Source organism: Salvelinus alpinus, chromosome 37 (assembly GCF_045679555.1).
Source record: "Salvelinus alpinus chromosome 37, SLU_Salpinus.1, whole genome shotgun sequence".
NCBI lineage: Eukaryota > Metazoa > Chordata > Actinopteri > Salmoniformes > Salmonidae > Salvelinus > Salvelinus alpinus.
This window is the reverse complement of record NC_092122.1, coordinates 2,824,044-2,848,712: the sequence shown is the minus strand read 5'-3', so window position 1 is coordinate 2,848,712 and position 24,669 is coordinate 2,824,044. Positions and strand designations below refer to the sequence as shown.

The following is a 24,669-nucleotide window of genomic DNA, read 5'->3' as shown; positions in this document are numbered from 1 at the left end:
TGAGATGTTGCTTCAATATATCCACATATTTTTCTCTCCTTTGTGAAGTGCACCAGTCCCTCCTGCAGCAAAGCACCCCCACAACATGATGCTGCCACCCTCGTGCTTCACGGTTGGGATGATGTTCTTTGGCTTGCAAGCCTCCCCCTTTTTCCTCCAAACATAACGATGATTGTTATGGCCAATCAGTTCTATTTTTGTTTCATCAGACCAGAGGACATTTCTCCAGAAAGTACGATCTTTGTCCTCATGTGCAGTTGCAAACCGTAGTCTGGCTTTTTTATGGCGGTTTTGGAGCAGTGGCTTCTTCCTTGCTGAGCGGCCTTTCAGGTTATGTCGATATAGGACTCTTTTTACTGTGAATGTAGATACTTTTGTACCTGTTTCCTCCAGTTTCTTCACAAGGTCCTTTGCTGTTGTTCTGGGATTGATTCGCACTTTTCGCAACAAAGTATGTTCATCTCGAGGAGACCGAATGCGTCTCCTTCCTGAGTGGTATGACGGCTGTGTGGTCCCATGGTGTTTATACTTGCGTACTATTGTTTGTACAGATGAACGTGGTACCTTCTGGCGGATGAACCAGACTTGTGGAGGTCTACACATATTTTTCTGAGGTCTCGGTTGATTTCTTTTGATTTTCCCATGATGTCAAGCAAAGAGGCACTGAGTTTGAATGTAGGCCTTGAATTACATCCACAGGTACACCTTCAATTGACTCAAATGATGTCAATTAGCCTATCAGAAGCTTCGAAAGCCATGACATCATTTTCCAAGCTGTTTAAAGGCACAGTCAACTTAGTGTATGTAAACTTCCGACCTCAAATGTACATTGCAATTCTTGCGAATGAGCAGCCGTTCATGTGCAAAGTAGTCAGATTTCCATGAACATAGTTATCAGCTGTATGTACGTAAGTGGAATTCCTTTGTATCTCCCTTTTCCTCTCTTTTGAATCTGCAATTTTGTGTAACAAGCCATCATATCGTTTTTGTCTACTAGGGAGTTTTCATTGTGTAGTAATCAATGTGTAAGCTATCCTATGTGTGTTTATGTATCTAACTTTGTGTGATTATTTAGTTAGTTAGTTAGTAAATAAATAATTAAGCCAATTTGTATATTGCTGATTCATCATTTATGCTAGGATTCATGTAGATATCCAAGAATTCTGCGACATTTAGAATGAGACTGAAGGTAAATAAGAATTAATGAAATTACTTTGACTGATATAAATATATTACATCTTTAGACTTTAGTCGGGAGATAGTAACTCGTTAAATAACTTCCCGTGGTGCCCCAGATTACTACTTAATTACTTGTTATATGATTAATTTAATTGCGTAATAATTGAACGTGGTATGTAATTATTTTATAAAATAACAGTCATACACATTAATGAGAGTCAAGACATGACGGTGCCATTTAGGACTTATCAGATGTTTTTTTCCAGAGGGTTTGTACGGCCTGCTGACCTCCAAGGTTTAATTTAACACCTTACAGCTCAGATTAAAACACTGTATGCTGCACTTCCAAGTCAAGCATTGCATCATAGAGAGGGAGAGAGACTAATCTTTGTGTATTACTTTGTTTTATAATCAGACTATCCATGTGTATGTTTGAATTGTGTAACAAGGCTGCTGTTTCGTCTACAGGTTGTAAATCCAAAGAAGAAAGGAAAAAAGAAAAAATACCTAAACTCTGGAACGGTAAGCCACAACGGACACTGTCCATTCGTTCTCTTTATCGTGTTTATGTTTTTCACTTCTAGAACAGAGATCTAAAACACTGATTTGAGGTTTAGTCATTGTCTTCATTGTAAAGCCCGTTCCATCCTGCCATCCTTGTATCAATATTGTCTCCAGGTAACACTGCTCTCATTCCTGGTGGATATAGAGGTCACCTTCCTCGACTACATCAAAGGAGGGTGAGCGACACTGCATGCTCTCTCTACAGTGTGAATGCAGTGACGGAGTGAAAGAACCTCTCACTCCAGCATTCCCTTGTTTACTCATATAGAAAAGAGAGAGATGTCGAGAAAGAGTAGAGAGAGATTGACAGGTGTGCAGATGTGAAGTCCAGTGGAGGGGGACGTGAGGAGAGTGAACTGTGTGTGCATGTGTCTGTGTTCATTCCGGCCCTCTAGTCCATGGCTGAATGGGTGATGGTGGCTGAGTGTGTACAGCGGTGCGTTGTGGAATACCCACACACACGTTATGACTTTCATAAGCCTCACAGCGGAAGGCTAGTCAGGCTAGCTTCTCCAGAGCATGGATCGAACAATGAAACGGGGAGAGAGGGAAAGGTTTAGAGAGATGGAGAGAATCAGAGAACGAGAGGGAGAGAGAGTGAGCGAGGTCTATGAAGAAATGAGAGACACAGAATGGCCATTCTGACAGCAGCACTACTACAGTCCTCTTATGGCCTGTTCTTGACAGCATGTCTCATCTAAAGGTCATGGCTCATGGTGTAGTATTGTACTACAAGGGATAGCTAGGTAGGGGAGCAGAATAACGTGGTGCATTGACGCTTAGAGACAGAGCTCTCTCAGTATTTCGTTGAGCATTTCAATTGTCAATGGCAGTTAGAGGAGAGGAGAGTTTGGCTCTAACCAGAATAGAAAGAGGAGTGGGAGGCTCCGGTGCACAACTGAGCAAGCGGACAAGTACATTAGTGTCTAGTTTGAAAAACAGACACCTCACAAGTCCTCAACTGGCAGCTTCATTAAATAGTACCCGCAAAACACCAGACTCAACGTCAACAGTGAAGAGGCGACTCCGGGATGCTGGCCTTCTAGGCAGAGTTCCACATTTTGTTATGTTACAATCTTATTCTAAAATTGATTTAAAATAATAATAATTTACACCCAATACCCCCTAATGACAAAGCAAAAAGGGGTTATTAGAAATATTTAGCAAATGCTTTAAAAATTAAAAAAATATCACATTTACATAAGTATTCAGACCCTTTACTCAGTACTTTGTTGAAGCACCTTTGGCAATGGTTACAGCCTCGAGGCTTCCTGGGTATGACGCTACAAGCTTGGCAGACCTGTATTTGGGGAGGTTCTCCCATTTATTCTCTGCAGATCTTCTCAAGCTCTGTCAGGTTGGATGGGGAGTGTCGCTGCACAGCTTTTTTCAGGACTCTCGAGAGATGTTCGATCTGGGCTCTGGCTGGGCCACTCAAGGACATTCAGAGACTTGTCCCGAAGCCACTCCTGCGTTGTCTTGGCTGTGTGCTTAAGGTCGTTGTCCTGTTGGAAGATGAACCTTCGCCCCAGTCTGAGGTCCTGAGCACTCTGGAGCAGGTTTTCATCAACGATCTCTCTGTACTTTGCTCCATTCATCATTCCCTCGATCCTTATGATGTTGCCACCACCATGCTTTACCGTAGGGATGGTGCCAGGTTTCCTCCAGACGTAACACTTGGCATTCAGGCCAAAGAGTTCAATCTTGGTTTCATCAGACCAGAGAATCTTGTTTCTCATGGTCTGAGAGTCTTTTAGGTGCCTTTTGGCAAAATCCAAGCGGGCTGTCATGTGCCTTTTACTGAGGAGTGGCTTCCATCTGGCCACTTTACCATCAAGGCCTTATTGTTGGAGTGCTGCAGAGATGGTTGTCCTTCTGGAAGGTTCTCCCATCTCCACAGAGGAACGCTGGAGCTCTGTCAGTGACCATCGGTTTCTTGGTCACCTCTCCTGATTGCTCAGTTTGGCCGGGCAGCCAGCTCTAGGAAGAATCTTGGTTGTTCCAAACGTCTTCCATTTAAGAATGATGGAGGCCGCTGTGTTTTTGGGGACCTTCAATGCTGCAGAAATGTTTTTAGTACCCTTTTGTGCAAAACTGATCTGTGCCTCGACACAATCCTGTCTCGGAGCTCTACGGACAATTCCTTCAACCTCATGTCTTGGTTTTTGCTCTGACATCCACTGTCAACTGTAAGACCTTATATAGACAGGTGTGTGCCTTTCCAAATCATTTCCAATCAATTGAATTTACCACAGGTGGACTCCAAGTTGTAGAACTATCTCAAGGATCATCAATGGAAGCGGGATGCACCTGAGCGCAATTTCGAGTCTCATAGCAAAGGGTCTGAATACTGAATACTTATGTATTGTCATATAAAAAAAATAACATTTATACATTTGCAAAAGTGTCTAAAAACCTGTTTTTGCTTTGTCATTATGGGGTATTGTGTGTAGATTGATGAGGAAAAACATTTATTTAACATATTTTAGAATAAGGCTGTAACGTAACAAAATGTGGCAAAAGTCAAGGGGTCTGAATACTTTCTGAATGCACTGTAGATAAGTGAATGCGTCACTATTGTCTAGACATGTACACGTTTTCATGAAATACAATAGATAGCCGTAACGTAATCACCCCCAGTGTCAAGACTTCCGCCGAAGTCGGTTTCTCTCCTTGTTCGGGCAGCGCTCAGCGGTCGACGTCGCCGGTCTTCTAGCCATCGCCGATCCACTTTTCATTTTCCATTGGTTTTGTCTTTGTTTCCCACACACCTGGTTTTAATTTCCCAATTACTGGTCATGTATTTAACCCTCTGTTTCCCCCATGTCTTTGTGTGTGATTGTTTATTGTTCAGGTCGGTACGTTTCCGGCTGTTTTTTTCCGGGTGCTGTTTTCACCCATGTTTTGTGGCAACCGTTATTGTTCGCACATTGGTATGTTTACTTTGTGCCATTTATTAAGTAAAGTGCATTGTTCACTCATGTCTGCTCTCCTGCGCCTGACTTCATGCACCAGCTACACCCACCGCCTAACACCGACACACCTGGCTAACTTGATGGGTCATGTAATCATCTGGCGAAGTGGAATCTTTTGTTTAAACATGTAGCTAGCTAGATAAATAATGAACCATAATCTCAACCCATAGCTACAGTACAAACGGGTTGTCATAGCTAGCCACCATGCATGAAATGCTGTAGTATGAATCCGCACGTAGCTAAAGCTAACGAATTCGGTTCAATATTAGCTAGCTAACATTAGGCTATAACTAGCATTTTCTGAGATACAAATAATATTACTACACAGATCATACACGTAACATTAGCTAGCGAGCCAGCAAGCTAACGTTCGCTAGCTAGCGAACATTACGCTTTAACTTGCAATGAAAACGACTGTCTGACCTAAAAAGTACAATATCTGAAAATGTAGCTAGACTTACCTACATGGATGTACGCTTCATGGCAGCCTGTCTTTTCTGTTTGGTTTGTAGTTAGCTACCGCTTGTTTGGCCCGTTGTGTCAAGTCACTGCGGTTCACACTGACCATGTGCAGAAAGTAGTCCATCACAACTTAATTTTTTCCCACAACTTATCACTGATCTTTGCCGATTGTTCCTTCTAAATTCAGTGCAGCAATGTTGTTGAGAACAGTAGAAACACTTAGCCAGAACACTGTTCTCCATGGCTAACGTTATATCTTTCAAAAAAGCCACGGTAGCAAGGACTGTCTACACATACTGAGCAGCTCATGTTATAGATATTAGTGTGCTACATGGCAACACCAATCCAAACTCATCTCTCGGCATGTCCAGCCCATCCATTATCTGGCTAGCGAGAATCATGGCTAGCGAGAAGGTTCCGGTCTTTTTCCTTGGCTAAACCAACTAGGCTCGTAATTGTATTCGTATTTATAGATACAAGTTTGTTATTAAGGCACGTGAAAGTTCACATGTTCCAGGAGGCATTTCTGCCAAAATGGTGCATGGGCTACAGATACTAAGACAGAGGGACGCTGTTTGCCTCGCTCGGATGCTTTCTCTGGTGTAATAGATTCAGCATCTTGCAAATTGAAAAAAGAAACAAACTTACAATTATTTGTCATTTGTTTCTATCATCATTTTCCTTCAATCTAAAAATGTTTGGGGAAGCCTGGCTTCTATTAGCATCCTAACTACACGACATTTTGTAGGCTGAATGCCATTACACTTAATAGATGTCTCTTTCCATTGAAATGGTGGGTGCACTGTTCAGATGCTGGACTTATTTTTGAGTAGACCCACCTAACCTACCTTTTGAAGTGATTTGTTTGACAATTAGATGACTGGCTGTGTTCATGAGACATTAAAAGGTAATACATTTTAAGTGAAAGTACATGTATTTTACTATAAAAACCATTTAAAAAAACACACAGGAGGTCCTGTAAAAAAATAAAATAAAAATTGAGACCCCCTCAAATGTTATAGAAGAACTCGCACTCTGTAGGGCACTTTCAAGTGAATTTACTGCTGTATGCTAATACTCTTATATGCCAAACCTAAGCTGAAGCATTTAAGGCATTGAATTATCATAATTATATTGAAAACAATCCACCTTGCATCGATATAAGGTTCAAAATGCTATGGCCCCCCTAAACTGGGTCTGTGCCCATTCAAAATGTTCTGGACACGCCACAGCATAGCACCACCTGGAGTTTGATAATCAGCATTGGTGCTATCGTCACAAAATCTATTTATCTGAGCAATTGTATTGGTATAAAATAATATCCCACTTTTTAGCATACAATATACAGTAGCTTGTATTATTTATTTATTTTATAGTTTTTTGCTCATCTTTATCAAGGGTGCCAATAATTATGCACCTGACTATATGTAACACAATGGCCATTGGCCACAGTGATATGGAGGTGTGACCATCACTGAATGGAGCCTGTGGATGCATGTAATATGTGCTGTATATACACTGAGTGTACAAAACATTAAGAACACCTGCTCTTTCCATGATGTAGACTGCCTAGGTGAAAGCTACGATCCCTTATTGATGTCACTTGTTAAATTTACTTAAATCAGTGTAGATGAAGGGGAGGAGATGGGTTAAAACCTCTTAAGGATCGAACCCTTTTTTTTTTTTTTTCGCCTCCTAAAATGACATACTCAAGTCTAACTGCCTGTAGCTCAGGACCTGAAGCAAGGATATGCATTTTCTTGATACCATATGAAAGGAAACACTTTGAAGTTTGTGGAAATGTTAAATTAATGTAGGAGAATAACACATTAGATCTTTTTATTTTATTTTTTAACCATCTTTGAAATGCAAGAGAAAGTCCATAATGTATTATTCTAGCCCGGGCGCAATTCTGATTTTGGCCACTAGATGGCAGCAGTGTATTGCAACGTGTTAGACTGATCCAATGAACCATTGTATTTCTGTTCAAAATGTTGTATCAAGACTGCCCAAATGTGCCTAACTGGTTTGTTAATACATGTTCAAGTTCATAACTGTGCACTCTCGTCAAACAATAGCATGGTATTCTGTCACTGTAATAGCTACTATACAGTGCAGTTAGATTATCAAGAATTTGAGCTTTCTGCCCATATCGGATATGTCCTGGGAAATGTTCTTGTTACTTACAACCTCAAGCTAATCACATTAGCCTATGTTAGCTCAACCGTCCTAGGGGGGGCGATCCTGTTTTTAATGAAGGATGTTTAAGCCTTGAGACAATTGAGACATGGATTGTGTATGTGTGCCATTCAGAGAGTGAATAGGCCAGACAAAATATTTAAGAGCCTTTGAACAGGTAGTATGTGCCAGGTGCAGTGTCCCATGTGTATCAAGAATGGTCCACCTCCCAAAGGACATCCAGCCAACTTGACACAACTGTGGGAAGCATTGGAGTCAACATGGGCCAGCATCCCTGTGGAACGCTTCCGACACCTTGTAGTCCATGGGGGTGCAACTCAATATTAAGAAGGTGTTTTGTATATTGATGTGGTTTATTGTGTATATGTATGATAGAGGTCAACAGTGTAATTGGAGACAAGTGTGTTGGAGGCAGGAGTTGACTTTTTAACTCAGCTTATGTAAAATGCATACACAAAACTAGGACTTTCTGAGTGTTGCAGAATAAAAAGCACTTTCCTAACTCTTAACGTTTCATGTTTTTTTGACAGAGTGGGCCAGGGCGGGTGAGTGGTGTGCACCAATGTTTGTGTGATTAAATGAAGTGGAAAGTGATGTTTTTTGCTGTTTGAAGCCTAAATGGACGATAATGGACTATAGTGCTCATGTTTTCTAATAACTGCTGCATGCTCCACCCCCTCGTGTCTCTGCATCTGTCTGGGCTTGTTTGCTAAGAAATAGCATGTTACTGTAATAGGTTTAATCTACACTGAACAAAAATATAAATGAAACGTGGAAATAAAAGATCCCCCGAAATGTTCCATATGCACGTATTTAAAAAAAATGTTGTGCACTAATTTGTTTACATCCCTGTTAGTGAGCATTTCTCCTTTGCCAAGATAATCCATCCACCTGGCACGTGTGGCATATCAAGAAGCTGATTTAACAGCATGATCATTACACAGGTCAAATGTGCAGTTTTGTCACACAACACAATGCCACAGATGTCCTAAGTTATGAGGAGCATGCAATTGGCATGCTGACTGCAGGACTGTCCACTTGAATGTACATTTCTCTATCGTAAGCCGCCTCCAATGTTGTTTCAGAGAATTTTGCAGTATGTCCAACCGGCCTCAACCTTAGACCACGTGTATGTCATTGTGTGGGCGAGGGATTTGCTGATGTCAACCTTGTGAACAAAGTGCCCAGTGGTGGGGTTATGGGCAGGCATAAGCTACGGACAACGAACACAATTGCATTTTAGCGATGGCAATTTGAATGCACGTGAAGAGATCCTGAGGCCCATTGTCATGCCATTCATCCATCACCATCACCTCATGTTTCAGCATGATAATGCACATCCCTATGCCGCAAGGATCTGTACACAATTCCCGGGAAGCTAGAGCCTCCCGAGTGGCGCAGCGGTCTAAGGCACTGCATCGAAGTGCTAGAGGTGTTACTACAGACCCGGGTTCATTCCCGGGTCTATAGTACAATTGGCCCAGTGTCGTCCAGGTTAGGGGAGGGTTTGGTCGGTGGGGCTTTACTTGGCTCATCGCGCTTTAGCGACTCCTTGTGGCGAGCCAGATGCCTGCGGGCTGACCCCAGTCGCCAGTTGAACAGTGGCTTCCGGGTTGAGCTGGCAGTTGTTAAGGAGCGTGGTTAGGTGGGTCATGTTTCAGAGGACGCATGACTCCACCTCTCCAAGCCCGTTGGGGAGTTGCAGCGATAAGACAAAATCATAAATTGGAGAGAAAAAGGGGGTAAAATACAAACATTTTTCATAAAAATGAACAATTCCTGGAAGCTGAAAATGCCCCAGTTCTTCCATGGCCTGCATACTCACCAGACATATGTCACCCATTGAGCATGTTTGGGATGCTCTGGATCGGCGTGAACCACAGCATGTTCCAGTTCCAGTTCCCGACAATATCCTACAACTTTGCACAGCTATTGAAGAGGAGTGGGACAACATTCCACAGGCCACAATCAACAGCCTGATCACCTCTATGAGAAGGAGATGTGTCACGCTGCACGAGGCAAATTGGTTGTCACACCAGATACAGACTCGTTTTCTGATCCACGCCCTTACCTTTTTTTTAAGGTATCTGTGACCCACAGATGCATATCTGTATTTCCAGTCATGTGAAATCCATAGATGAGGTCCTAATGCATTTATTTCAATTGACTGATTTCCTCATATGAACTTTAACTCAGTAAAATCTTTGAAATTGTTGCATTTATATTTTTTGTTCAGTACATAATCCCTTTTTATTTTCTTCTCTTCTGTTCTTTCTCATCTGTTCTTTTCCCATCACTTTCCATCCCCCATCTCTTCTCAAACAGCACACTGCTGTTATGTGTGTGCATGTGTGTGTGTGTGGAATTGGGACCCACATTCAGTGTTAATGTATTAACACCAGTTGTTATATACAAAGGGATTAACACTGTCCATTTGAAACAGAATTAATCCAACCTTCTGTTATGCCCATGTTGCTTTCAAGTTGTTTTATTGCGTCAATGTTCCCTTAATGGTTGCTGGTGTTATGTAGGCAGCATGTAAACAACTTGAACAGTCTTCTTCTCATCCTCCGCCTTCTTTCCTTCTTCCTTCTTCTCTATACTTCCACAGTGCCATCACCACTGCACAGTACCGTGGTTTGTCATACAATGTCAGAGCCTAGTCCAGTTGAAGCAGATACAATCTTTGGCAAAATCATTCGCAAGGAGATTCCTGCAAAAATATTATTTGAAGATGAAGGCTTTAACAATAATACTAGGAATGGATCTCTCTCTCTCTCTCTGCATCTCTCTCTCTCTCTGCATCTCTCTCTCTCTCTCTCTCTCTCTCTCTCTCTCTCTGCATCTCTCTCTCTCTCTCTCTCTCTGCATCTCTCTCTCTCTCTCTCTCTCTCTCTGCATCTCTCTCTCTCTCTCTCTCTCTCTCTCTCTCTCTCTCTGCATCTCTCTCTCTCTCTCTCTCTCTCTCTCTCTCTCTCTCTCTCTCTGCATCTCTCTCTCTCTCTCTCTCTCTCTCTCTCTCTCTGCATCTCTCTCTCTCTCTCTGCATCTCTCCACTCCAGTAACAATAGGAGGATGCTTCTCTGCTCCTCCTAATCTTCTCTACTTACACGCCATTGTGTTCTATTCCACACATACTCATCTTCCCTCAGCTCTCCAGACAAGGTTCTCTCTTTCTTTCCCAGACATTTGTATTTTTCTGTGAATTGGTCATCAGCTGGCTCTGTGGCTGGCAGGTTTTTTTTCTCTTCCTGCCCGGAGGCAATCTGAAGCAAATAAATGGAGCCCTGTAGAGAAAGGTACTGCACTGATCGCCGCTGGGTGATACTATCATATAGGAGACATAGACATGAGTCAAGATTTGTGTGTGCCCCATCCCCTGCACTCTGATAGCTTCAATATGGCACACACTCCTCCTCTCTTTCTTTTTTAAGCTTTATTTAACCAGGGAAGACATTGGGATGACATGTTTTGTTTCCAAGTGAGCTCATGTAGTCTCTCTACAGACTGCATCGTCCCTTACAGTTGTGGAGATGGAGTCCTAAATGATGCATGAAACAATCAATTAGCCTCAGGACCACTACTAATTACTCCTACAGGGTTTCCCAGGTCTGCTGGCAGGGGCCAATGGATGCCACTAATACAATAACACTCCTACAGTAGTACTATTTACTTATTATGAATCACTACCCATAGACAAGGCTGGAAGGGACAGTAGTGTTGAGTCTGTTAGATGTTGGTTTAACATGAGAATCTCTTCCCCTTTCCTCTCCCCTCCTCCCACTCCCCATCTCCTCTCTTCCACTCTCCTCTCCTCTTCCTGATAATGATCCAGCTAACAACACAGTCAGATATGAAAAAATGTAATGGTTTGCTAAGTCCTCGTAGTCACTTCCTTAGTGATTTCCTGCTTTACGGTTTGTTCCGAGAATCTTACTTGAGAAGAGCTGACTTTCTATCCGTTATTTGAATGTTGCTTTTAGTTAACGTTTCAAGGCAAGCTAAAAATCGACCATATTAAAAGTCAAATTCTCTCTCTCTCTGTTGAAAGAGCAGCCTTTGGGGTTTGAGCTGGATTAAAGCAGTAGAAACAATAAAGCGTTATCCCCGCCCCTGTTTCGGTAAGATGCTGAGGGATGGGGCTGGAGAAATGTAAACCGTCTCTAATTCATAGACAGATCTATGGATGCAAGGCCGGACCATCCATGATATCAGAATTATACTTTTAACCATGTTTTGAGGCTATACAGTGTTTGTAACATTTGACTTTTTTTTGTTTGCATACATTGGTTCACAAACAAGCTTATATTTTTGGTACTGATGGGGGTACAACAGTTGAACTAAGCTCATGAGTTATTTATAAGTTATATTCTTTATGAATAAATGGGTACATATCATTAATTTATAAGTTTAAAAAAATGTTGAAGGGGCCATCAGCAACTGCTGATGGCCCCTTTAAGATCAGAACGGGCTGGCTAGTTTTCCTGGAACGTGCATCGCCAGGGGCAACACCTGGAGCCAATGGGGCGATGTTTCACTCTTACCTCACTGTGCACAGTCATCTGTGATTGGTGCAGAAGCTTCGGCTGACCTTTAGCGAGAGCCCTCTGCATTCTATATAATTAGATTGTGTATCTCTGAGTTGGATCTCCACTGATTTACAGGCTTTGAGTTATGTTGAAATAACTGAGTAATATTTCATTTCAGACTCATTTCTGCTCTTTTTTTCTCTTTCTCTCTCTTTCTCCATCTCCTTCCCCTGTTTCTGGCTGTCCTCACACTCTCTGAACAAGGTGGAAACTCTCACTGTGTGTCTGTGTGAGTGTATGTGCACGGGTGTGTGTGTGGAGACATCCATAATTCAGGCTGGCGGGCCACTGTCTGTCTGTCTCCCTCTTGGCACAGAGAGATGGACTAGATATGACTCCAATACACGTCTGTCTGTCTGTCTGTGTCTCCCTCCCTCTTGGCACAGAGAGCTGGACCAGATATGACTCAATACACCACTGTCTCACCTCATCTTCTCCTTGCAGACTTGTCCCCCTGTTCCTTTCTCACAATATTAAACTGTCTCCTCTCCACTGACTTCTGCAGCGTACCAATGCCCTTAAATATTGAGTGGTACTGTCTACCACTGAATTATACAATTATACAATACAAATATACATTGAATTATACAATGGGGGAAAAAGACTTGAATTCATGTAAAATCATCTGTTTGATGCAGGATAGCCCAGTATAACGTACACATTGACATACACTACCATATTTAACTTTTTACCCCGACACAAATATTCTTTAAGAAATGCGCTCAATGGCTTCCGGGTTAAGCGAGCAGTGTGTCAAGAAGCATTGCGGCTTGGCAGGGTCGTGTTTTCGGAGGACGCATGGCTCTCGACCTTCGACTCTCCCGAGTCTGTACGGGAGTTGCAGCGATGGGACAAGACTGTAACAACCAATTGGCTGTCACGAAATTGGGGAGAAAAGGGGATGTGCTCAAACACATTCTTAGCATGCAAACCGAAGCGTTAATGAGCGATTTTTAAGACAATGTGTGATTTAACTCAGGGGGAATGATGCAAGCATCCCTCTAATCCCTCTGCTCCTTCCTTATTCCTCCCTCCTCTCATCTTCCCTCTCTCCTCCCCTCCACCCCTGGACTCTATCCCTGATGCAGCCTCTGCCCTAACATGAAGCGACAGCTCTGTACTTCAGGCATCACTCCCCGCCCACCCCTTCCTCTCCCAGCATTAGACCCAGGCTGTGTGTGTCTGTGTGGACTAGAGTAGCGCAAAGCCCGACCTGGGCCCTATACATCCATACCCACCTCGTGGCTCCTATCCTGACCTGAACCACAGCCAACGCAGGCAGAGTGGCTCGGAGCTGGGGAGAGGAGAGCACAGAGCCCCTGGTCTGGTTCCTCCCCCTCCCTCACAATGAGTAAACCGGCTTCTTCAGGTCTGCTGCACTAACGTGTGTCTGCGGGCTGTGCAGTGCACTCCACATGGCGTCACAGCATGACAAGTCTAATGGTTCCTTACAGTACCTGATCTATTCAAATACAGGAGGTGGTGGAGAGGGCAAGAGGCTGTGTGAGCCACAGTGCACGGTACAGCATGCACAAGCACACATCAGCACTGTGTGCACTGACCTGTTGAACCCGTTTGTCTTGACTTCTTGAGAAATACTATAAGCAGTGAAGGATTAGACAGTTCTCTCTCTCTCTCTATTATATTGCATTTAGTTTCCTCAGGGACCAAGGGCAAGGAGAGGTTTCAACTTGCATGCTTGCTTGAGCTATGATAATCAGAACATTATTGTGTTTACTAAAGTTCATTAAGCCAATGGTTTATGGTATGTGTGTGTGTGTGTGTCCACGCTAGCATGCGGTAAACAAATAATTACCCTCTTGCTTTTGCCTTCCAGGACCCAGATTAATTTCACAGTGGCGATTGATTTCACCGCTTCAAACGGTGAGCAACACACACACACACAACACTTCTCCTGATGCTCGACCAGGGCTATTTAAATGTGTGCAGATGGGGAATAAAGTGATCTGTAATAGCCCTCCCCATTATTTCAGGGCTCAAACCTAATGCTGTCAAAGAGATCATAGCTTAGTGGCGGTAACAGGAAACAACTGTGCCTCTCATCCATTTGAATGTTATAGCAAAAGGCCGGAAGGAAATGACCTGGGTCATGATCTCTTTGACGTTGTAGTGAGGTCGACTGGTACTATCGCATCTCTTCGATATCAACACAGGGTTCAGTTCAAACGTAGATCCACTGATGACTCATACGGGTCATTGCTTCCTCGTTTTTTAATTTGACGAGGTCCGATATGCAGGAGCTGATGTTTATGGATGCGTGTCCGATGGGTCCGTTAAAAGATCTGAAGTTCGCATGTCACTATGCTCACAACCACTACAGCCGGTGTGCTATAAAGTGCTTTTACAAGACACTAGTGAAATGATTCTCCTGCTATTATTGATTATGGAATGATGTTTGTCACTCGTACTGTACCCACTACCCAGAGTCTTGTATAGAGGGAAAGGCAGGGAAAGAGATGTAACACGGTCTCTAGTGAAACGCTGTATTATGCCGTCAAAGTATCACCATTTTGGTTGAAATCACAACTACTTTTCTGTATGGGCAAAACTCATAACACCTTATTCCACATATAATGCACCACTTTCACCCATAGGAATGGAGTTTAATTTGAGACACAACCATTCCTTTCTATATCTGGCTCTGTTCCATTATTGTACCTTGTTATTACTGTCCCATTACCGTACCTGTTTCCCAGGCAACCCAACACAGCCCACCTCCCTCCACTACATGAGTCCCTACCAGATGAATGCCTACGCTATGGCCATGAAGGCTGTAGGGGAGATCATCCAGGACTACGACAGTGATAAGATGTTCCCTGCTTTGGGCTTCGGAGCCAAACTGCCCCCCGACGGACGGGTCTCACATGAGTTCGCCCTGGTAAGTGACCTATACCCTCTGAACCCTGATAAGAGGTTCCCTGCTCTGGGCTTTGGAGCCAAGCTGCTCCTTGATGGATAGGTCTCACATGAGTTCGCCGTGGTAAGTGACCTATACCCTCTGAACCCTGATAAGATGTTCCCTGCTCTGGGCTTTGGAGCCAAGCTGCTCCTTGATGGATAGGTCTCACATGAGTTCGCCGTGGTAAGTGATGTGGTTCAGAAAGGTTGGAACAAAACCCGTGGGTGGATACTGCAACAACAGAGTTGTTCAGTCTTGGCTCAGTTGGTTAAATTGTGGGACCACATATACTTAATGTGTTCACCATGGTTACAGGCTTGTTTTGTTTACATCTGATCACAGTCACTGTTTGTTCCAGTTAGCCCTGTGTACTCCGAGCTGCAGATGCACCCGTAGAAGCATAAGTAATTAGAAAAATGAAAGAGCAACAAAAAATGAGGGCAAACGCCACATACAGTGGCTTGCGAAAGTATTCACCCCCTTGGAATTTTTCCTATTTTATTGCCTGGAATTAAAATAGATTTTTTGGGGGGTTTGTAAATGATACTTAACATACTGCTTGACTAGTTGGGCCCAAGCTTGCTGTATGGGGGTTTGTAAATAAGACAAGAAAAACTGAACTTGAGCGTGCATAACTATTCACCCCCCCCCCCCCCCCAAAGTCAATACTTTATAGAGCAACCTTTTGCAGCAATTACAGCTGCAAGTCTCTTGGGGTATGTCTCTATAAGCTTGGCACATCTAGCCACTGGGATTTTTGCCCATTCTTCAAGGCAAAACTGCTCCAGCTCCTTCAAGTTGGATGGGTTCCGCTGGTGTACAGCAATCTTTAAGTCATACCACAGATTCTCAATTGGATTGAGGTCTGGGCTTTGACTAGGCCATTCCAAGACATTTAAATGTTTCCCCTTAAACCACTCGAGTGTTGCTTTAGCAGTATGCTTAGGGTCATTGTCCTGCTGGAAGGTGAACCTCCGTCCCAGTCTCAAATCTCTGGAAGACTTAAACAGGTTTCCCTCAAAAATGTCCCTGTATTTAGCGCCATCCATCATTCCTTCAATTCTGACCAGTTTCCCAGTCCCTGCCAATGAAAAACATCCCCACAGCATGAGGCTGCCACCACCGTGTGTGGATGGTGTTCTCGGGGTGATGAGAGGTGTTGGGTTTTGCGCCAGACATAGCGTTTTCCTTGATGGCCAAAAAGCTACATTTTTGTCTCATCTGACCAGAGTACCTTCTTCCATATGTTTGGGGAGTCTCCCACATGCCTTTTGTTGAACACCAAATGTGTTTGCTTATATTTTTCTTTAAGCAATCACTTTTTTCTCGCCACTCTTCTGTAAAGCCCTGGTCTGTGGACTGTACGGCTTAAAGTGGTCCTATGGACAGATACTCCAATCTCCACTGTGGAGCTTTGCAGCGCCTTCAGGGTTATCTTTGGTCTCTTTGTTGCCTCTTTGATTAATGCCCTCCTTGCCTGGTTTGTGAGTTTTGGTGGTTGGCCCTCTTGGCGGGTTTGTTGTGGTGCCATATTCTTTCCATTTTTTAATAATGGATTTAATGGTGCTCTGTGGGATGTTCAAAGTTTCAGATATTTTTTAATAAACCAACCCTGTACTTTTCCACAACTTTGTCCCTGACCTGTTTGGAGAGCTCCTTGGTCTTCATGGTGCTGCTTGCTTGGTGGTGACCCTTGTTTAGTTGTGTTGCAGACTCCGGGGCCTTTCAGAACAGGTATATATATACTGAGATCATGTGACAGATCATGTGACACTTAGATTGCACACATGTGGACTTAATTGAACTAATTATGTGACTTCTGGAGGTAATTGGTTGCACCAGATCTTATTTAGGGGATTCATAGTAAAGGGGTGAATACATATGCATGCACCACTTTTCAATTTTTTGCTCCTTTTTTTGTTGAATTTCTTTTGACTAGTTATTTTTTTTCATTCCTCTTACCCAAAATAGTCCAAATTTGTGATGTCCATTACATGAAATCTAAATAAAAATCCATTTCAATTACAGATTGTAATGCAACAAAATAGGAAAAAACGCCAAGGGGGATGAATACTTTTGCAAGGCACTGTATCTGGCACTCCAGGCAGGCTCAAAGTTTGAACGTCTCCTTAGTGGCTGTAGTGTGGAGGCTTAGGATGCCAAGTCCTGCCTGGCAGGCTAAAATACTACAACTGAGTTAACTGTAACAGTAACTGTCCTTTAGGTAAGGCAGAAACCATCGATCAAAGACAGCCTTCCCTCTCCCTCTCTCTCCTTCCCACTTCAGCTCTGCAGAGTACTTTAAACAGTAGGATACCACTCAGACAGGAGGATGCCTCCAGCACGCTCAGCAGGGATTTCCCACATTTATCTCTCACTGGGCCTAAAGTTGTATTGATGGAAGCGGTTTATTTATCCCTCCCTTTTTTGTACTTATCCTCCTCCATTCTCTTGCTTTAACATAATTTACATTTTTTATGCTCTTTTTTGTTTCCTTCTCCTGCTTGATGGAATTGATGGAATTGATGAAAGATTGAATTACCCTCTCTCTTTTTGTGTCTTCCAGAATGGCAACCCCCAAAACCCATACTGTGCAGGTATAGATGGAGTGATGGAGGCATATTACCAGAGCCTGAAGTCTGTCTGCCTCTACGGCCCAACCAACTTCTCTCCTGTTATCAACCATGTGGCCAGGTAAGGGGGCTATGAGGAACAAAGCTGGAATTAAACCAGCTTTGGGGTCACTTCAGGTTTTTCGATTCATTTCAGTGAATTTGCGAACCAAATTGAAATTCAATTTATGAATTGAAAATGATATTACCCACTTTTTTTCTTTCAGGGGTTTTTAGATTTACTCCCCGAACTGACTGAATGCACATAGCAGGGTGATAAAAACAGAGGCCAATATCTATAGGTCTTCCTTCATTGAATTTCAGATCACATTCCTACCGATGCACACCTAAACCTCCTAGGCATGAGCGAGCCAGGAGTCCTGAGTAGATCAATACTAATTAAGGCCTGAACGTGTGTATCGATCCTCTGTTCCATTAAGAGCCATTCACAACGCAGGCTGTATGTTGTGATTGATGAGTCGTTTCCCTGAGAGCGAAAAGGACAACAGAGGAAGTCTGCAGACTAACAGAGAGTTAACTGAGATGTATCAACTTTTAAAAGTGAAAGTAGATGTTTCAGTACATAACTCAGAGTATTATGCTGAGAATACGTTGGTGACAGTGTTTCGGCCACGAGATCAGACTAACGGACACTTAACTGAGATTCTCCAACTCTTAAAAGTGTGACTATGCTTCTCAGTGCATGCACAGCTCGCAGAGATAATTTCACAGATAATAAGTGTGATTGTGTTATAACATTCCACTGTAGAACTTGAGTCACAGAAAATGTGCTTCTGAGCTGTTAAATAAACACGTTTTTTGTGACTTTTGACACATTCTGTTCTTTAATTAACCTGTAAATGTGTTGTTTGTGTGAGTGAACAATGACTACACAGTCCTTCCCACACACATAATACACACACACACACACACACACACACACACACACACACACACACACACACACACACACACCTTAAACCTTAATGAGTGTGCCTTGATGAAGTAAAGGTGCTGTCAGAAGACTTGAGATTTACAGGTGTGTGTTTGTGCCTGTTGTTGCTCGGAAGCCAAGGTAGAAATGTTGAGTTGAGGGGTAACAACCCAGTGCAAAATGTGTGTGTGGCTCTCAGAATCCAATCATTAGTGCCACCCTAGACACCACCTTACCCCTCTCCTCCCTTCTCCTCACCCCTCCCCTCACTCCCAGGGACCGCTGTCATGCCAGCCTCCTTTCCTCTCACCTCCTCTGTTTGTCTCACCTGTGCCACTCGCCCCCACGTTTTAATAATAACCGCTCCGTTCCTTCTCTGCTGTGCCTCACGCTCCTCGCAGTTTGATAACCGTTCAGTCGACTTCTCTGTATCCGACGCTGCAAGCACCAGAGGTTCTCTCTCCGCCCGCCTTACGTGTGTTTGAGAAGCACAGGAAGCAGTCAGAGGCTAGGGCCCACGCTGTGTAAAGCAGGTGCCGGAAATAATATCACTACCCAGCCAGTTCACGCCGGGTTTGAAAGGTTACATCTGTAGGAAATAAAGACCATGTTTGAATGTAGGGTTTTATGGATAATATAAAAACGTGCGTGGCTCACCTATGTACTCTGTGTTTTTCTCTCCTGTGTGTAGGTATGCTGCGTCGGTGAAGGATGGCTCTCAGTACTTCATCCTCCTCATCATCACAGATGGAGTCATCTCAGACATGGCCCAGACCAAGGAGTCCATCGTCAACGTAAGAACAGCAACTGCTAGGCAATGTTCCCACGTTGGCGGAGACCACATTCACGGTCAACCCTGCATATGTAGGCTCAATCGGAATTACTTTTAAATGGACAATTTTCCAAATCCACGATCTGATTGAATCCCGGCCCTAGTCACTAGATGGCCAGTATGGACGCTAGTGGCTAAGACACACATCACTGTCTGTATTACCATAGCCAGGGGAGATGGGAGATGGGACAGGGGACTTGATTGGGGGAAGTGGGCACAGTAATGTAAGTATGTATGCATGTATGTATGTGAGAGGTAAATGCTGACTTGGGATCAGTTCCTAGGGAAACAAGTAAACAAGACATTCTGATAAACTCATCTATCATTCTGCAACCCTGGGGTAATACATCAAACCAACTCATCACTCAGAAAGACGGAGAGAGCAGAGGCGGGGTTATGGCACACACACACATACACACATATTAAAGTGTTGTGTGAGTTGAGGGACTTGTTTATTCTCTCATCCTCAAATTCAGATAGGCCCTCCAGGAATATATTTTTAAAATGTTTTTTAATTTGTTTTATTTAGCTAGGCAAGTCAGTTAAAAACAAATTCTTATTTACAATGGCGGCCTACCCCGGCCAGACCCGGACGACTCTGTGCACAGCCCTATGGGACTCCCGATCACGGCCGGATGTGATATAGCCTGGATTCGAACCAGGGACTGTAGTGACGCCTCTTGCACTGAGATGCAGTGCCTTAGACTGCTGCGCCACTCTGGATACTACATCTCAGACACACTCCATGAATATTTACACATACAGCCGTGGCAAACGTTTTGAGAATGACACAAATATTAATTTCCACAACGTTTGCTGCTTCAGTGTCTTTAGATATTTTTGTCAGATGTTACTATGGAATACTGAAGTATAATTACAAGCATTTCATGTGTCAAAGGCTTTTATTGACAATTACATGAAGTTGATGCAGAGTCAATATTTGCAGTGTTGACCCTTCTTTTTCAAGACCTCTGCAATCCACCCTGGCATGCTGTCAATTAACTTCTGGGCCACATCCTGACTGATGGCAGCCCATTCTTGCATAATCAATGCTTGAAGTTTGTCAGAATCTGTGGGTTTTTGTTTGTCCACCCGCCTCTTGCGGATTGACCACAAGTTCTCAATGGGATTAAGGTCTGGGGAGTTTCCTGGCCATGGACCCAAAATATTGATGTTTTGTTCCTCGAGCCACTTAGTTATCATTTTTGCCTTATGGCAATGTGCTCCATCATGCTGGAAAAGGCATTGTTCGTCACCAAACTGTTCCTGGATGGTTGGGATAAGTTGCTCTCGGAGGATACCATTCTTCGGTACCATTCTTTATTCATGGCTGTGTTCTTAGGCAAAATTGTGAGTGAGCCCACTCCCTTGGTTGAGAAGCAACCCCACACATGAATGGACTCAGGATGCTTTACTGTTGGCATGACACAGGACTGATGGTAGCGCTCACCTTGTCTTCTCCGGACAAGCTTTTTTCTGGATGCCCTAAACAATCGGAAAAAGGATTCATCAGAGAAAATGACTTTACCACAGTCTTCAGCAGTCCAATCCCTGTACCTTTTGCAGAATATCAGTCTGTCCCTGATGTTTTTCTTGGAGAGAAGTGGCTTCTTTGCTGCCCTTCTTGACACCAGGTCATCCTCAAAGTCTTTGCCTCACCGTGCATGCAGATGCACTCACACCTGCCTGCTGCCATTCCTGAGCAAGCTCTGTACTGGTGGTGCCTCGATCCCGCAGCTGAATCAACTTTAGGAGACGGTCCTGGCGCTTGCTGGGCTTTCTTGGGCGCCCTGAAGCCTTCTTCACAACAATTGAACCGCTCTCCTTGAAGTTCTTGATGATCCGATAAATGGTTGATTTAGGTGCAATCTTACTAGCAGCAATATCCTTGCCTGTGAAACCCTTTTTGTGCAAAGCAATGATGACGGCACGTGTTTCCTTGCAGGTAACCATGGTTGACAGAGAAAGAACAATGATTCCAAGCACCACCCTCCTTTTGAAGCTTCCAGTCTGTTTATTCGAACTCAATCAGCATGACATAGTGATCTCCGGCCTTGTCCTCGTCACAACTGACATGATGTCAGCTCGTCCTTTTGTGGCAGGGCTGAAATGCAGTGGAAATGTTTTTGGGGGATTCAGTTCATTTGCATGGCAAAGAGGGACTTTGCAATTTAGTTGCAATTCATCAGATCACTCTTCATAACATTCTGGAGTATATGCAAATTGCCATCATACAAACTGAGGCAGCAGACTTTGTGAAAATTAATATTTGTGTCATTTTCAAAACTTTTGGCCACGACTGTACACACTCACACAGCTTGGGGTGAATTAACTTTATTTTATAGGCTGTATAGGTGCTCAGTCAACGTCACTCATAAAACGTATTTCTCAGACTGTCTGACAGAATCTTATGCATATGTATACTGTGTGACAGACTCAACTTTGTCACAGACATAATGAGGAGAATATGAGACTCAAATTTGTTTCCTCGTGTCCTATCCAGGCTTCGTGTCTTCCAATGTCGATTATCATTGTAGGGGTGGGACCAGCAGAATTTGATGGTAAGAAACACACAAACGCACACAGATGCACAAATGTACGTATGCGCACACACACACACACACACTCCAATGAGCAGATGATGACTACAGTATGATGTTTCTCCTCAGCGATGATTGAGTTGGACGGGGATGAAGTGAGGATCTCGTCGAAGGGAAGATATGCAGAGAGGGACATTGTTCAGGTACGCCATGTACCTTCTGTCTGTTCCACTGCTAGGCTGCATGGAGTCAAATAGGCGGGGTTTTGGGAGCATTAGAATATGCCTCACAAACAAAAACAAACTGTCTACAACCATCTAGCCTCACTTTGTGACAGCTGCTATTGTACAAAGGGCTTTATAAAATGCATTTGATTGGTTGCATAGCACAGAACAGTCAGGGCCATGGACAGAGGCTACAACATACTATTTATATGCACATAATGATGATAAATAAACTAGTAGTAGAATCTAGAAACTAGAAGTACTAGAAATCACAGGTGGGAATTAACTGAATCATCCATAAAACCAAAATGGACATTTACACAGATAGTTGTGCTCATACATTAGAGTTTAACAGCATGTTTAAAATATATGTGGTGGCTCCTGGTTCCATTAGACAGACAGACATCTGGTCTGAGTTAAGATCATTCCCACCCACTCTGCCCTCCCTCATCAGGCCAGATGGACAGAGGCCCCAGGCCTAATCTCTGTTAACCCAGAAGTAAATTCTTGCATAATTTGGTCAGCTGCTTGATTCACTTCTGAGTTTATATGTGTTAGAAATTGAGAGTTCAGGGCCTCCCGAGGACACAGTCGTCTAAGGCATTGCAGTGCCACTAGAGGTCCTGGTTCGAGTCCAGGCTCTGTCAGCCATGACCGGGAGACCCATGGTGCGGCGCGCAATTGGCCCAGTGTCGTCCGGGTTAGGGGAGGGTTTGGCCGGTAGGGATGTTCTTGTCCTATCGCGCACTAGCGCCTCCTGTGGTGGTCCGGGCACAATGCACGCTGACGCGGTCGCCAGAATTAGTGTGTTTCCTCCAACACATTGGTGTGGCTAGCTTCCAGGTTAAGCGAGCAGTGTGTCAAGAAGCAGTGCGGCTTGGCAGGTTCGTGTTTCAGAGGACGCCGGCTCTCGACATTCGCCTCTCCCGAGTCCGTATGGGAGTTGCAGCGATGGGACAAGACTGTAACTACCAATTGGATACCACGAAGAATGGGGTAAAAACATGTGTATTTATTTGAATGAACATAACAAGATTCAACAACTGAGACATAAACTGAACAAGTTCCACAGACATGTGACTAACAGAAATGGAATAATGTGTCCTTGAACAAAGGGGGGGTTCAAAATCAAAAGTAACAGTCAGTATCTGGTGTGGCCACCAGCTGCATTAAGTACTGCAGTGCATCTCCTCCTCATGGACTGCACCAGATTTGACGTTTCTTGCTGTCTAATAATTGCGCCAGAGAACACCAAGATTTGCAAATTCGCCACTGGCGCCCTGTGCTCTTCACAGATGAAAGCAGGTTCACACTGAGCACATGAGCACATGTGACAGACGTGACAGAGTCTGGAGACGCCGTGGAGAACGTTCTGCTGCCTGCAACATCCTCCAGCATGACCGGTTTGGCGGTGGGTCAGTCATGGTGTGGGGTGGCATTTCTTTGTGGGGCCGCACAGCCCTCCATGTGCTCGCCAGAGATAGCCTGACTGCCATTAGGTACCGAGATGAGATCCTCAGAGCCCTTGTGAGACCATATGCTGACACATGCACATTTGTGGCCTGCTGGAGGTCATTTTGCAGGGCTCTGGCAGTGCTCCTCCTTGCACAAAGGCGGAGGTAGCGGTCCTGCTGCTGGGTTGTTGCCCTCCTACGGCCTCCTCCACGTCTCCTGATGTACTGGCCTGTCTCCTGGTAGCGCCTCCATGCTCTGGACACTACGCTGACAGACACAGCAAACCTTCTTGCCACAGCTCGCATTGATGTGCCATCCTGGATGAGCTGCACTACCTGAGCCACTTGTGTGGGTTGTAGACTCCGTCTCATGCTACCACTAGAGTGAGAGCACCGCCAGCATTCAAAAGTGACCAAAACATCAGCCAGGAAGCATAGGAACTGAGAAGTGGTCTGTGGTCACCACCTGCAGAATCACTCCTTTATTGGGGGTGTCTTGCTAATTGCCTATAATTTCCACTTTTTGTCTATTCCATTTGCACAACATCATGTGAAATTTATTGTCAATCAGTGTTGCTTCCTAAGTGGACAGTTTGATTTCACAGAAGTGTGATTGACTTGGAGTTACATTGTGTTGTTTAAGTGTTCCCTTTAGTTTTTTGAGCAGTGTATATGCACGCACGCACTCACACACACACACTAGGAGGTCCGTTCTGCTCTTCCTAGCTCACTCACTCCATCACTATCTGTCAGTCTGGATAGTTAGCTGCCTCTACACACACACACACGGAGACAGGCAGGACCCCTATGAAAGACAGTTCTTTGATAAAACTGGCCCTGCCTCCATCCACATTAGATCAGATATGAAAGAGACTGAGCGCTCGCTAGCGATGCACCGTACACCCCAACAAGAGACGAGGGAAACGAAAGGCTTTGATAGCTGATTGGCTAGGCCAATTTCAACTCGCTCTGAACTTGTCAAATGTTATGAATAGATTCATGCTTTACTTGTACTGTGGGTCCAAAAAGTCTCAACTTAAGTTTTTCAAAGATCTTTGGAAGTATTATTTACACACAATGGCATAACACCTACTATATATTTCCTATACTTTTATGTTAGTTAATATTTAGTATATAGTATATTTCCCCAGCCCCATTTCTTCTCTCTGTCTGTTTTCCAGTAAG

General features: G+C 43.9%; 1 protein-coding gene across 2 annotated transcripts in view; it reads left to right on the top strand.

Annotated features, from left to right (window-relative positions):
* Positions 1–24,669, top strand: part of LOC139565792 (copine-8) — a 124,228-nt gene that overhangs the window by 94,196 nt on the left and 5,363 nt on the right. The window contains exons 12-20 of one of the 2 annotated variants that reach the window (XM_071386360.1): positions 1,648–1,701; positions 1,858–1,919; positions 7,910–7,924; positions 13,806–13,852; positions 14,686–14,867; positions 17,455–17,582; positions 19,126–19,228; positions 21,770–21,827; positions 21,936–22,009. In XM_071386360.1, the coding sequence (XP_071242461.1) occupies positions 1,648–1,701; positions 1,858–1,919; positions 7,910–7,924; positions 13,806–13,852; positions 14,686–14,867; positions 17,455–17,582; positions 19,126–19,228; positions 21,770–21,827; positions 21,936–22,009 (723 nt within the window). The remainder of the gene's footprint in view (positions 1–1,647; positions 1,702–1,857; positions 1,920–7,909; positions 7,925–13,805; positions 13,853–14,685; positions 14,868–17,454; positions 17,583–19,125; positions 19,229–21,769; positions 21,828–21,935; positions 22,010–24,669) is intronic. The other variant, XM_071386361.1, reaches the window with a different exon arrangement.